The sequence below is a fragment of the Diabrotica virgifera genome, chromosome 2 (genome assembly GCF_917563875.1).
Source record: "Diabrotica virgifera virgifera chromosome 2, PGI_DIABVI_V3a".
In the NCBI taxonomy this organism is placed as follows: Eukaryota; Metazoa; Arthropoda; class Insecta; order Coleoptera; family Chrysomelidae; genus Diabrotica; species Diabrotica virgifera.
In genome coordinates, this window is record NC_065444.1 from 8,989,053 (window position 1) to 9,004,895 (window position 15,843).

General features: G+C 32.9%; 1 protein-coding gene across 1 annotated transcript in view; it reads right to left on the minus strand.

Annotated features, from left to right (window-relative positions):
- The window catches only part of LOC114328633 (cell adhesion molecule Dscam2), a 384,871-nt gene that overhangs the window by 44,660 nt on the left and 324,368 nt on the right, over positions 1-15,843 (minus strand). Inside the window, exons 11-18 of the mRNA XM_050644410.1 lie at positions 10,030-10,149; positions 9,787-9,960; positions 9,112-9,259; positions 6,443-6,723; positions 5,685-6,115; positions 1,991-2,201; positions 1,605-1,760; positions 141-385 (exon numbers count right to left, since the gene is read on the minus strand). Of these exons, the coding sequence (XP_050500367.1) occupies positions 141-385; positions 1,605-1,760; positions 1,991-2,201; positions 5,685-6,115; positions 6,443-6,723; positions 9,112-9,259; positions 9,787-9,960; positions 10,030-10,149 (1,766 nt within the window). The remainder of the gene's footprint in view (positions 1-140; positions 386-1,604; positions 1,761-1,990; positions 2,202-5,684; positions 6,116-6,442; positions 6,724-9,111; positions 9,260-9,786; positions 9,961-10,029; positions 10,150-15,843) is intronic.

Below are 15,843 nucleotides of genomic sequence, written 5' to 3' on the forward strand. Positions count from 1 at the left end.
AAGATTGAGGAACAAACGGATAGTATAATGAGAACAGCATTGAAAATTAAACAAATCTCGTTAAATCTCGTTTAAATGGTCAGAATATATTTAACATTAGGAAATGGGAGACAATATATTATTAAAAAAATCTAACTTACTCTCGTTGAAGCAGTAACCCAAAACTGCAGAGTGGCAGTATCTTGAGTTCGAAGTACTTCGTGCATTTCCGTCGTTGGATTGAGTGCTCTTTTGTGGGTACCCTCTTCCTGGCCATCCTCAACTATGCTCATGTAGAAAGTATAGCCAGTCAATGGTCCATTGCTGTACTTCGGCGGTAGCCACGATACGAGTATTTTATTGGCAGCACTTTGAATTGCTTTTATCTGAGCAGGGGCAGAAGGCACTAAAATGGTTATTCACAAATTAATGTGTTGCAAATATCTGTTCTTCTACAGCTATACCTATTCAACATAGATGTAGAAGAAACAGTGAAGACCGGTGGAAGTAACAGAACTATAGCGCACCCTTCAACACAAAATAGTATCCTATGCAAATGGCATAGTTCTTAAGGAAAGGGACAACTGAAGAAAGAAAAGAAGCAGTAGCAATCCTGACAAATGAAGCACGGAACACAGGTCTAGAAATCAACGAGAAGAAAACAAAATATCTAACATGCTCTAAAAGAGAAGATAAAAAACGAGAGAAATCAAGATAGAAAATTACACTTTTGAAAGATTTCAATTATTTAAATATTTGGGACTAACTGTGAATGACAAAAACAAGAGAAGTGGAGAGCGAATAGTAGGAGAGAACAAAATATATTGAAGACTTGAAGATACCATAGGCATAGGCTAATGAAGGATAAGAACTTATCCAGAAATACTAAATGGAAAATATACAGAGTGACAATCAGACCAGTAGTTACATACGCAGCTGAGACAATGTGCTTCACAGATAAAGATGAAGAAAACTTAAAAATGTTCGAAAGAAAAATCCTCAGAAAAGTTATGGTCACGATAAGAATGGAAAACGGAAAAATGAGAAGAAGAATAAACCATGAAATTAACCATGAACAAGAATGAACCATGAAAAGAAATAGATTTACTAAAGCGAGATGGCTGGGACAAGTAGAGAGACGGAAAAACGATCTATTGAGTAAGAAGGTCACCAGATGGAAGCCAGAAACTCAATGACCAAAGGGAAGAAAGACCCAGAGAGAGATGAGAGGACCAGGTTATGAGAGATATCAAAATCCTGAAAGTGAGAAACTGGAGGGAACTATGCACAAATCGAAATAAGTTGGAAGAAACTTGTAACAAAAGCCAAATCATAGAACAAACTTTGACAATGCACAAGAAGAATGTGGAGTGATTCACTGCAATAAGCCAATCAGATACCTCTAAGTAAGATTTTGCAATTATTCCATCAGGGATTAAAGGAATTAATGATGATGATGATGTGCCGTTAATTGAGTCATCCAGTGTTAAAATCAGCAACATAAACTTCTTAGTAGAGTTGAATTAAGTTTGGAAGTTTGCAGAAGAACCAAGGTAACGAAAAAAATTGTTACAAAAAATGCATATTTTGCTCCTTTGATAAATATATCATTAGGTAAAACATACCGTCTTCTTCAGTTTGGCAAAATACTGGAACAGATCTTACACCATCCCCACTGGAAGTATATGCTAACACTGTCATACTATAGTTAGTATATTTTCTTAATCCGGAAATCGTTGTTCTAAGTTGATTAACAATTTTTGTTTGTTGATCTTCGTTGTCTGAAAACATGGATACAGTAAAATTATTACTTTAAAAATTTACTAAATATACTAAATTTATTAAATTTACTAACTTTACTAACTTTACTAACTTTACTAAATTTACTAAATTTGCTAAATTTACTAAATTTACTAAATGTACTGAATTTACTAAATTTACTAAATTTACTAAATTAAGGTTATTTTGTTTAACCAGGAAAGTTTTGTTGGACCAGATTATTGATACATACCGAACCATTCTCCAACAGAATGGTAAGTTACTTTGTACCCTTGGATGATGCCATTTTGACCCTCAACTAGCGGAGGTTCCCATGATATGTGTAGACTTTGAGCATTTAAAACGGAGCATTGAACGTTTTCTGGAGGTAGAGTGGGCGAGTCTTCTAAAGTTCTTGCAGTGACTGGTTCGCTGGCCGGTCCAGATCCTCGACTGTTATATGCCTACAATGACATAAATGTACTTTTTATTAATAAATATATCGAAACTTTAAGAATTGCATTTTACTCATAACAACGTGATAAAAGCCGGCAACATATATATTTATGCCCTTCAAAACCTTATAAAATCGAAACGAGAGTTATCAAGTAACCCTAGGAGAATACGGTAACGCTATTTTACTGTATACTTTACATGTTATTTATAACGTTACCGTATTCTCATAGAGTTACTTGATAACTCTCTAATTCATACAAAGATACAACCATACAAAACAATCATACGACTCGTACTGATGTACGGTAACGAAACATAGACGATAACAAAGGCAAACGAAGAAGGACTACGTGTTTTGGAAAGAAAAATCCTTAGGGATCTTTGGGCCTGTGCATGATGGAGCAGCAGAGCAATATAGGATAAGAATTAACAAAGAGCTCGAAGAACTATAGCCAGACGCTAGCATAATAAAAAAAAATAAAGTCCAGAATACACCAATGGGCAGGATACCTCAGAAGACATTCTGACGAATGTCAGAGTCTGATAATGAGTAAGTCTGGTATGGGAAGAAATCCCAACTGGAAGACGACCACATGGAAACCCTTGACTCCGGTGGCGAGATAATATAGCAGGAGACAAAGCTATGGGTGTGGAGAATTGGATAGATATTGCTCAAGACAGAGAGGAATTGAGGCAGAGAGGAACACCCACGAAGGGTTGTAACACCACGGAGTAAGTAATTAAGCCTACAAAAAACATTTATATTTAAAAGAACACTTATGTGTCTGTTTTTCCGATTGGAGAGATATCAAGTATGTAAGCCGTCCAGAATGGTGGAGTTTTCAATCAAGCCAGCATGACATGCTTGATCGAAGAAATTCCGGACGTCTAAAAAAATTCCAATGGCATGTTTATGATGTTCCTTAATGGATTGTGATATAAAAGTTGCTGCTTCTAGCAATGCATAATGCGTGGAATGTCCAGCTTTGAATCAAAATTGGAAGTTTGGGATGATGTGATGTGCTTTTAGGAATCCTATAAGTCTCCCCTTGAGCATCCACTCGTAGACTTTAACCTAGAGTGTTTAAGAGAGGATATTGGCCTATAGCAGCGTTTCCCAACCAGTGGGTCGCGTCGTGGCTCTTAGGCCCCGTTCTCATGACAAGCGCTTAACGCGTGTTTTGATAACGCGCGATTACAACTACATATATTTTATTTAGGCGATTTAGGTCATTAAATACCCCTATCCAACACTACAGTGAAACTTACAATCGAGGAAATATCTGTTAATGTAAAGAAGACTTTAATATTTGCTAAAAGAGAAACTGATTTTATTCTTTACAATTGGACGAAAGTACAGACATTGCTGACAAAGTTAATTTGTTATGCTTAGTAAGGTTTAATTTCAATGGATCAGTTAAAGAACAAATGTTATTTTCCACACACTAAACACCACTACAACTGGCCAAGATATTTTGGATTCCTTGGATTGTTTTATTCGATAAAATGGAACTAATTGGTCCAAATGTGTAGGGTTTACAAACGAAGGAGATGAGGGATGGGTCGCGAATATGAAAAAACATCAGAAGGTGGGTCGCCAGACATAAAAGGTTGGGAATCACTGGCCTGTAGTATTCTTGGCTGGTTAGGGGTTTCCCTGGCTTGGGAATCAATATTGCGTTGGACACTTTCCAGGGGGTACGAAAGTAATTGAACATGAGGCAAGTATTGATTATATCGGCTAGCAGCGGTCCCAAGTAGCACAATAAAAACATTTTAGTTTTATTTAAGGTTAATAAAGGTTTAATTGTGGTAAATAATAAGATAATGGTTTTTAATTTACTTTGTAGATATACTGCCAGAACTAATAAAACTGCTAAAGCATTTGTCACTAGTCTTAAAGTATCTAATTAAAGTATCAAATAAGACTAATAAATCTTAATAGATAATTTGTCTTATTGTAGTTTTAAAATGGTTTATTCTCAGTTCACTTTAAAACTAATTGGTTTTATGAAGAACTTCCGGACTGTTTGGATTTATTAGATTCTAGCTTGTTACCTTTTAGTTTTATTGCAGTTTTAAAGATTCTCCTAATATGACTAATAAAACCTAGTTGACTACATTATTAAAACTACTTGATCTTAAAGACTATTATGTCAGTAAAACATATGCCTTAAAACTACTTTTTAGTTTTCTTTAAAGTTGCTTTCTTAAAAGCAATTAGTAGGCTATATTAAAACCAAACTTTCCCATCTGAATCAATTTGGTTATCGTAAAGACTAAACTATCCTTCTTGTTAGAAACAATAGAACTAAACTCATCCCCTCTTCTTTAATGTCCAAAATGGTCGGTCATTTGTTTTAGAGCGAAACAGTGGTGTAGTGTGTTGTAAAAAGTGGAAGTACACTTAGTATGGAAGAAATAAGTCGCAAGTACTTAAAATATAAACGAACTGGTCATTATAAAAGAAAAATACAACACACACAAAACTATGACGCTCCGATTTTAGGTTAGATTCACAATAAAACCGAGTGGCATTATTGACAGCAGCATTACAACTAAACGGTTTTAATTCCAAGCCAACCTTGCTTTTTTGTAGGATATATGCTCTTAGAAAGGTATACAATAAAACCATTTGATCTTAACAATTCTCTGTCAATAGACCAAATAGTTTTATGTGGATTTCGGCGATATTGCTTTCTGGAGATGCTGAAAGCCATGATAAATTACAATATAAGGCTTACATAAAAATTATAAATAAGCAACTTAAAGACATAAATTCGATTTATTTTAACATTAAAACATTAAAATTGTGGATAAAATTATTTTTCTTTCAAATTAATATTTTTAGGATTTAAATTTTTTTATTTTTTTTTTATTTTTTAATCGCCAAAATTTTAGGTGCGTGAGTTATTGAGACCTATTTTTGTTAACATTATCAATAAAGTTGGGTGCGCAAGTGTTTTTCTATCTTGACAGTCCGAAATGACCAAGTACTTTTTATTATTTTATGGTTACAAATACGTATCTACCTACCATAACACATGTAAAAATTTGTTGTAAAAAATCATTTAATATGGTAAATTGTCTTTCAAAATTTCCATTTAAGAACCCTTTTTAAGTTAGCTATAAAACTGCGTGCACTTAAAGTTTCTTTTAACATGGTTTCAAAAGCACTTTCGCAACAGCTTTAAAACCAGTTACTTAAGAAAACAAAGTTTTAAGAAGGTTTTTATTTTTGGTTTTATTGACCTCTTTCAGAGTGGGCCCTTTTATGCTAAAAGCGATTTTATTGCAACCGTAAGGTTTACTTAAAAACCAAATAGTTTTAATTTTATTTTTATTCTACAGTTTTAAAGCATCCTTAAAAGGCTTAATAAACCCGTTCGGTGCTACTTGGGGTATCATACTCTCGGGAAGTTTTTTAGGCATCTTCTAAGTACTACACAATATACAAAAGCCTTTAAAAATTTACTTTACAGATATTTTACCTGGACAACTATATTATATGTAGTAAACTTGGCCAATCCCTGAAGAGTAGCCTCCCCTCCAAAATGAGGCCTGACTTCGACGCTTTTAAAAATATAATTTTGAGCAATATTATTTGAATCGTCGTTGGTATATTCCTGATACCCAACGTGGTATCCCAACAGATTCCCATTCCAGGATTCCCTTGGAGGCGGCTCCCACGTAACCACTATTTCAGTCGAGCTCTTTGGCTCTGCTCGTATGTCCAACGGAGCTCCACTGGGCACCTCCTCCAGAGTATTGACTTGTACAGTTTGGCTGGGTTCGCTTAATCCTAGTCTGTTTTCAGCTAATAGTCTCAAATGGTAGACTTGGGCTGGATGGAGGTTTGGAAGAGTTGTTGTAGTTTGAGATCCTGGAACTGTTACTTTGAGCGGCTGCGTTGGCCACGTCTCTGAAATCAGGAATACAAATTTAAATTTTTTGTCAAGAGTATTTGGATGGTGTTATTCAAAAGAAAATCAACAGACATACAACTTTGATGTTGACATAAATAGTTTTAAAGTACTTAATCTATTGCAAATCACATGTTTTATTTTAAAACTTTTTCCGAATCTGTATGTATTAGATGTTTTTTGAAAATAAATTCAAATAGTGATAGTATAAATAAATTAAAATAAATGCGAAATAAAGACTAAATAAATTAGATCTAAAATTATTAAGAAATCAGAAAGTAAAATCACGACAAAATATGACAATAATTCACTAATATTTAACATACCTGATCCAATCTTATATTGGATGATATAATTCAAAATTGGGCTATTTCCCGCATAAGGTTGGGTCCATGAGACACCTATCGACCTCGACAACTGATCCATGACTCTAACATTTCTGGGAGGTTCGGGAATTTCCTGAACTATCAACTGGATATTCATATCGTCGTTTCCGTAAGCATTGTTGGCAGAACAAATGAATATTCCCGTATCCTGTCGAATTGTTCTTTCGATACCTAGTTCTGAAACCATTCCTTCTGCTAAGACTTGTTCTCTTATTGTGTACCTAAAAATCACGACTAAATTATAGTCTGAAATCTCAAATAACGCAAGAAAAATGTAATTATAGAAATATTATTTTAGTTTTGTTCTGAAGCTATTTCCTTGTGGCATTTTTATGATTAATTATTTATATGGGAAATAAGCCACAATTAAAATGAAAAAAATAATTTTATTAACGTTTCGACGCCCAAATCGGGTGCCGTTTTTAAAATACAAAATATTACTAAAATAAACTAAAGTGTTGTTGCTAAGCAAAAAAAATCCTTGTAATAATTTATTTAATCTCACTCATTTATATTGGCAATTCAGACATATATTATACATTTTAAAGTAGAAGACTTTAAAATGATATTGCCAATATTTATGAGTTGCGTTCCTGGGACGACTTACTGAAAGATAGTTCATTCGATTACATGAAATTAACCCCAACTCAAGAATATCCGTCATAAAAAATTATAGCATGTGATATGTCTTTAAAAAGACAACCAAATGCAACGACAGTAAAATTCTCGCGTTAGAGACTTCATAGTAAATCACAAGGGAAAACCAGGAAAAACCCTGTGATACTATCCCGACATCGTAAGTATTTGGTCTTACATTAATTTACTCTCAAAAAATAATACCAAATTCTGACTTGTAACATGTTTAAATTATAAATATTATTAATAATACTAGATATATAAGTAATACTAAAATATAAAATATGTACTAGCTCGATATTATTGACTTACTAATCTTGGTATTTTCTTTCTATTGACTTCCTCTTTCAGTATGGGTAACCACATCCTACTGCATTCTACCGAGGAATTTGCGACACAATTGGTTTCATTTAGCATAATTAGAGCCGCTTCTTTGATTTTTCTCTTTTTACTATCTGATTCTTTCAGGACTATACTTGAATCTCTCCACTGAACTCTATGTTCATTATCCCATGCGTGTTGACATATTTGAGATCTCTCAAATTCTCTATTTTTAATATAAGATTGATGTTCACTTATTCTAACGTCTAATGGTCTTGATGTCTCACCTAAATAAAATTGTTCGCATTCACAAGGTATTTTATAAATGCAATTTTTTGTTCTTTCTTGATCATTGTTAGGTTTAGTTTTAGATAGAATAGATCTCAATGTGTTTGTTGTTTTGAATGTTGTTGAAATGTTGAATTTATTTCCTATTGTTTTAAGTTTCTCGGATAGTCCTTTTATATATGGTATTGATATTTTCCTCGTATTAAAGAATGAACTATCTTTCAGTAAGTCGTCCCAGGAACGCAACTCATAAATATTGGCAATATCATTTTAAAGTCTTCTACTTTAAAATGTATAATATATGTCTGAATTGCCAATATAAATGAGTGAGATTAAATAAATTATTAGAAGAATTTTTTTTGCTTAGCAACAACACTTTAGTTTATTTTAGTAATATTTTGTATTTTGACAACGGCACCCGATTTGGGCGTCGAAACGTTAAGAAAATTATTTTTTTCATTTTAATTGTGGCTTATTTCCCATATAAATAATTAATTATTTTAGTTTATAACAAACGTCGGGCTTATCAACTAGTATTAAAATTAGTGAACGCTCTGTAAGTCAAACATTAATTAGGTAGCATTTTTTGTTCCATTCTGTATGAGCTTTTAATTCACATATTTAAAATATCTGAAAGAGAGTTTTTTATCTTTCTTCTTCTTTTTCTTCTTCTTTTAATAGGACTATGTCCTGTTTCTTTTGTTACTGGATCTTAGAGTTTTCATCTCTGTTGTTCTCATTATTTGTTTGGTCTTTGTTGTCTCAGCCCTTGTCTCAGCTGCGTATGTCAGTACGGGTCTAACACATGTTTTATAAATGCGAAATTTGCTTTTGGCGCTCATGTGTTTATTCCGCCAGATTATATTCGTCAGGAAACCAAATATTCTTGCTGTTTTCGTTTCCTGCTGTTTTGTTTCTTGCTACAGTTGCCTGTCGCTAGATATTTCACACCCAAGTATCTACAATCCATTACCTGTTCGATTATATGGTCGTCCACTACTAATTTACATCTAATTGGGTTCTTGAATATTACCATCGATTGGCTTTTCTCTGTTAATACTGTCAGTTGTCAGTTTTTTTTATAAATATTCGAATTGCATCTATTATAACAATTTTTGAAAGAGAATAAATGGAATCTAAATATTTATTTACTCAGCCCAAATTGCCTTATGTAAATCGCGTTGTTTAATACATTAGGTATAGGCCAGCGTCTTTTTTTTATAGCTCACTGGAAATTTTATTTTTTTTTACTTTTAAAATTTGTTTGAATTTTAAGAAAAAATTTCCATTGGTTGTCGTAAACTGAACTATAATTTTAATAAATATATGACTTAATTATTAATTAAAAAAGTCAAAGTGATTACCTTTGATCTCCATCTTTGGATATATGTTGACCTCCGACTTTCCAGTTTATTTCCATTGGAGTATCTCCAAGAGCAGAACATTGCAGATGGGCTTGTTCTCCCTTAACAACCTGAAGTTGCTTGGATTTTTGAGTAAAATATGCTGGAGCTAGGAAACAATTAAACAGGTTACATTGACACTTTATAACTGTTTCTAACACATTAAAACTAAGAATAGCACAAAGAAAGATCGAGCATTCAATGAGAGGGGTACCAGTAAAAGACAAGATCAAAAACGAAGACCTACGAAACAGAACCAGAGTTGCAGATGTCGCGAAGAGAGCTTGCAGATTGAAATGGGGATGAGCTAGCCACATGGCAAGGATGAAGAATGGAAGTGGGCACTCACGTTAACCGAATGAAGACCGAGAACAAATAAATGAAACAGAGGAAGACCGCCTAAACGAGGGCAAGATGATTTGGGAAAGTTGATGAAAAATTGGATCCATACCGTACAAGACCTTATACTCTGAATACAAACAAGAGAGACCTATGTCCTGCAGTAATACTTAACAAATATGTGTAAAGAATTTGATTGTGAAATTGATTTCAAAGTCATTGATATTGAATTTTCAAAGTTACAAATTTAATTCCCTACTGGAGGAATTAGATTATTGAAATTAAAAATGTTCTTACCGTTCACTCGCAAGTGTATGACTTTACTGACTCCAGTGCCAATGTTGTTCTTTCCTTCACATAAGTAATGTCCTTCATTCTCCTTTGATATGTGCATGAATATTAAACTACCGTTTTGGTATTGTTGAACATTGGGTTCAAAGAGGAAATCTTTATATTCTCCGGGTTGTTCTCCTAAATAGTAATCACACAATAAGTATCATATGTATTATATAAAATCGTTAATAATAATATTTGCCTCACCTACAGCTTTTTTCCAAGTTATAATTGGTTTAGGATATCCATCAGCTTGGCAGTGAATAACCGCTTCTTGTCCAGCTGCTACACTTGAATCCGCAGGTTCTACTGTCCAACGAGGGGGTACTGAAAACGTAATACGTATAAACTTTTTTCAAAAATATAATATGTATTTAATTTGTTGGATTTTTTATTTATATTGACAAATACCAAATATTATTAGCATTGTTTATTCGGACAAGCAAAAACTAACAAGAGTAGGCAAAACGAAAAAGGAGGTGTTTGCTGTAGCTTTGGTTGAAGATGAGAAAAGGAAAAGGCGATGGGAAGTCCACCTAGCAGTTATATCATAAATAGATGGATACTTCCTCACACGCTCAATTAAATGTTAGACATTCATTGTAGAATATAACTTCTTCTTTAGCAGTCTATTCTAGTCCACTTCTGGACATAGCCTCCCCTTGTAGTCCAGAAAGCCACTGCGCATCCGCTAGGAAAAATATTCTAATTCGGATTTTTTGCACAATCTTACTCAAAAAGGACTCCTTTTAACAAATTTGCATGTTGCCAGGACCAAAAGGTGGTCAAAAATTTTTTAAACGTATTTTTTTTGTTTTTTTCCTAAAATTATTTTTTTTGGCATGGAAAAAAGTTTTTTTAGGTTTTTGGGTCATTCCAAACAGAAAAGGTCTTTAGTGACGTTTCTCTAAAAATGATAGTTTTTGACATATAAGCGATTAAAAATTGAAAAATTGCGAAATCGGCCATTTTTAACCCTCAAAAACTATGTGAAAAACTGAAAATTTGAATGTTGCCAAGGTAGGTAGATATTCTTTAAACATCGATTGATGAAATCCCGAAGAGTTTTTTGCAATACAATATTCAAAACTCCTTTGTTTTTTAATTGCTAATCAAGCGTGCGCGACACTATTTTCCACCGACAGTATGGTGCAAATGAAAGGAATAAGTAAACCGGCAACTTTAAAAAAAAATCCTGAAACAGGTCGATTTTTATTTTTAAGTTATGATATTGTGGCATATATGGTATACTAGTGACGTCACCCGTCTGGGCGTGATGACGTAATCTATGATTTTTTTAAATGAGAATAGGGGTAGTGTGGTAACTCATTTGAAAGGTTCTTCAATTCTCTATTCAGTAATATAAAATTTACATAATTGTTTATACAAGGTGTCCTTCTACTTCTTTTATTGTCAAATAATTTAATTTAATAAAAAAATTTTGGACACCCTGTATAAATAATTATGTAATTGTTTATACTACTGAATAGAAAATTGAAGAACCTTTCAAATGAGCTAGCACACGACCCTATTCTCATTAAAAAAAATCATCGATTACGTCATCACGTCCAGATGGATGACGTCACTAATATACCATACATGCCACAATATCATAACTTAAAAATAAAAATCGACCTGTTTCAGGATTTTTCCTTAAAGTCGCCGGTTTACGAAATAACGAATTTATTCCTTTAATTTGCACCATACTGTCGGTGGAAAATAGTGTCGCGCACGCTTGATTAGCAATTAAAAAACAAAGGAGTTTTGAATATTGTATTGCAAAAAAGTCTTCGGGATTTCATTAACCGATGTTTAAAGAATATCTATCTACCTTGGCAACATTAAAATTTTCAGTTTTTCACATAGTTTTTGAGGGTTAAAAATGGCTGATTTCGCAATTTTTCAATTTTTAATCGCTTATATGTCAAAAACTATCATTTTTAGAGAAAAGTCACTAAAGACCTTTTCTGTTTGGAATGATCCAAAAAACCTAAAAAAACTTTTTCCATGCAAAAAAAATAATTTTAGGAAAAAAACAAAAAAAAAACGTTTAAAAAATTTTTGACCACCTTTTGGTCCTGGCAACATGCAAATTTGTTAAAAGGAGTCCTTTTTGAGTAAGATTGTGCAAAAAATCCGAATTAGAATATTTTTCCTAGCGGATGCGCAGTGGCTTTCTGGACTATTGTGATTTCTATATTCGCCTGTCTTGTGATCTCTGGTACCAGTTTCTTCCTGCGTTTTAAAGTTTTCGATCCATATTTTGCGGTATTTCTACACCTCGTTTATGTGCTGTCGTCGCCATTGTATTTTTCTCTTTGACCACTTTTCTTCGCTTTCTATTGCCACATATCTTGCTCATTTTCATTTGAATTTAGGTAGGATACATGTATCAAAACTTCTTTGTAAATTAACTGGGATTTTTATAGTGTACTGATCAGACCTTCAACCAAGGTTGAACATGTTGAGTTTTCAAACTCTCATACGAATATCGTCTTCTATACTTTCGTTTCTGTTACATCTCCAAGATACGTAAAAATTTCCACATTTGCAATCTGTATGCTGTTAATAGTTAATAATATATTGTTTCTTTCATTTATTCTCATATTATTTATTTTATCGGCTTCAGTGGAAAGTGTTTTCAATTGGGTAGCCACATCTTGGAACATTTCTTCTAAGAGGCAGATATCTTCGGCGTATTCTAGATCAGTTAGGCGTGTGGTTAACGTCCATTGTATACACCTCTTGTGTCGGAGTCTAGTTTGGAGAGAACATAGTTTACCGCTATGTTAAAAAGAAACAGAGAAAGAACAATCCCTGTATGACTCCAGTAAGTATATAATATCTTGTGACTGTTTCTGGATTGCTTGTAGTGGTTTACTGTTTCATTTCTTCAATCTTGGGAAATTCCTTGTTTATAAATGACGACGGGTAATCATTTTTTGTCAAAACCTTTGTTAGCAAGTTATACATACCAAAGTATCATGATACGAAAAGCTCCTTACGGATAATTAATGAACTAGCTGTAAAGTTACACGTAACTTCCTTTACAAAACTATACAGCAACAACCCGTATCAGCCTTTATTTTAACATTTAGTTATGTTAAATTACATGCCAGAGTTATTGCGATAAAAAATAAAAACCGATAATTATAATTAACGCCACTAGCGGTAGCGCCATCGCATAGTTTCTCCGTTGGCGGAAATTCATTATTGGAACATTTCCCCAAAGTTTTAACTCGGGGAAAATTCTACGCCTAAACCCATGACACTTCTTTAAATATATACCTGCGAAATTCGGGAATACTATTGTCGGTGATCTTTGATAATAACTTATAATAGATGAATGGTTTTGTAAAGTTTGGTTGTTTATTAGTTTCATATCGACTTGATCAATTTCCAATTTGGTTCGTTGTTGAAAGTTTTAACAAAAGAAAAGCTAAATATACAGCCAATATGAAAGCTTCATAGCTTTAGAAATTTAACTAATGCTGTTTATTTGATATTTAAAGGAGCAAAACTTAAACATTTACATTTTAAGGTCTTACATGATAACTGATAACTCTTACTGGAAATCGACCTGGCAATGCAAAGGAAAAATATAATGGAAACTAAAAGAAAATTCATACTTGAAACTTGAGATTGTGAGAAATCCTTTATAAGAGGGAGCTCTAAAGCAGTTGATAGAAGAAATAACTAGATAATAATATATCCACTGAGCGAAGATCAGGAGGACGAAGAAAAAGATACTTTTTATGAAAAAAGAAAAATAGTTAAACTCTTTACCACAACGGTATCTAAAGATAATAATAGGAGATTTGGGGAGGAGAATAGTGTTGCCCAAAATAGGTCTTGGTCTTGTTCTTGCATTTTCGCAAGACCAAGACCAAGACCAAGACCGCCTAATTTTATCAAGACCAAGACCAAGACTGACCCTGCAAGATTTCAGCAAGAACAAGACTAACCCTGCGAGACTCTTGCGTCTTGCAGTTAGAACCGAGTATCATTTTAGGGAGTATAGTATTTCGGGTATATGCTTAGATGCATAGAGACTCTAAAAGACGCAAAAAATATGTAACAAAAATTTGAAAAATTGGACATATGCGCTTTACGAACAATACGAAATTAATTGTCCAGATTGTGATAATAGCCGCCACAAAATATTAAAAATTATGTCATCTTAGCTTAGCTGATAATAGTTATTTATGTACCAAGTCAGTAAAGTTACTCTTTATCGAACGAGTCTGATATTATGAGCAGAGCGAGCATAGCGAGCGAGTCGAATAACAGACGAGTTCAATAAAGAGTCTTTACTGACGTGGTGCATACAAAATTTTATCGCCAGCAATTTGATGTTGGTTTTAATACTTATTTACAATTTACAATTTAAGATTTTTTTTTAATTGTAGACGTAATAAAAATTTCATGACCGTGATGACAGGTCACTTCTGCATGATCGCCGCTTTAGATTTTTAATTGATAGTTATCAATATTGAATAATTCTAAATCGGTAAAGTGTTGATTTATTTTATATGAATATAATTACAATTTCACTTTTCGACATCAATTTAATTAACAATGTCGTAAATTTTGTACAATATTTTTAATAATTAAAGTAAATAAATTGTAAGTTAACTCAAATAAATAATCGATTACTGCCATCGACCACTTACATTCAATTCCGCTTAATCGCGGCAGGTAAAGTAAAATTCTTCTTTCGGTACAATAAAGTGTTACTTTACTGCTGCAAATGGCGTCAAATGAGTACAATAATGAATGACGTTAGTGACGGTTGGCGATAAAAATATAATACCACAAATTTTATCGGTTTCAATCATAAGACTAAACTTCGTTTGCACTGAGTGTGCGTTAAACAAACCAAAATTTGCTGAGAATGCGCGGCCATTTTCGACTAACTATCGAACAACAGTCTATATTTCTATTATATTTTAACATAATGAACAATAAGTTTGTTTCTTTGATATGCTATTCTTTCGGCGTTTATGACACCGACACATGTCTGTTGTTAATCGCAAAACAGATTAGGTTACCTTTTTTTGGGTGCCTTTTCGGTATGTTTATCTTTGATAAAGATTTACACTCCTCATTCTTTTTAATCGCGCAGCAGTCTGTAATGTAATTTGTATTGATATTTTATTTTTTATTTAAATAAATGCCAAATTGTATAAAACTCTTTTATTCCATTTCATATAAGGTGGGGGTCGATCAATATCTTTCTAGACAGATAATGTTCTTTGAAATACAGTCAACTTTATGCCATTAATTTGTTTTTTTTTTGTATTTTAACCATTTTTTAGCCCATGTAAGCTTATTAACTGCAAAGGTTTATTAAGAAACAAACTGGCTCAGCTCAGTAAATTATTAGAGTATACGCTGTGAGCTCGTACGTAGAGGGGATATTTACAAATTCGCGAGCGCCAGTAGTGACAAGTCTGTAAACCTTTACCGGAAATTTGACATAAATGTCAAAGTGATTAATTTAAAATTAAAATAAAAAACATTAATTATAAAAAAATATTAGTTGGTCAAAGCTGTGGTATATATTTTTACCTTAAATATACTTATGTTTTAAATACTGAAATTAAGTTTTTTTAATGTTCTATTAATCTATTAATCCATTAATCTTAGCGCCATCTACACGATAATTGTGAAAGTATCCGAAGTAAGAAATTCATATTTTGTCAATACAACGTTAAAATGATTAGCAAAATCTTAAAAAAATCGATTACAATTTAATTACTTTTTTGCGTTGTAAATATTAAGCGATAACAATTAAATAATAAATTAAAAAATTACCGGTGGAAGTTGAATAGTAGTCCGCTAGGAGCGACACCAGCGAAGCTCACAGCGTATAGGCACGAATCGCTTAGATCGTGGGTTCACACCTTACCCAATGTCAGTTTAGACATTTATTAATTTTATTGGTCATTACTATGATGGCTGTGTTAATTCAAGATTAAAATGTTCCTACTCTGTTGCAGTGTACAGATTCTAAAGGTG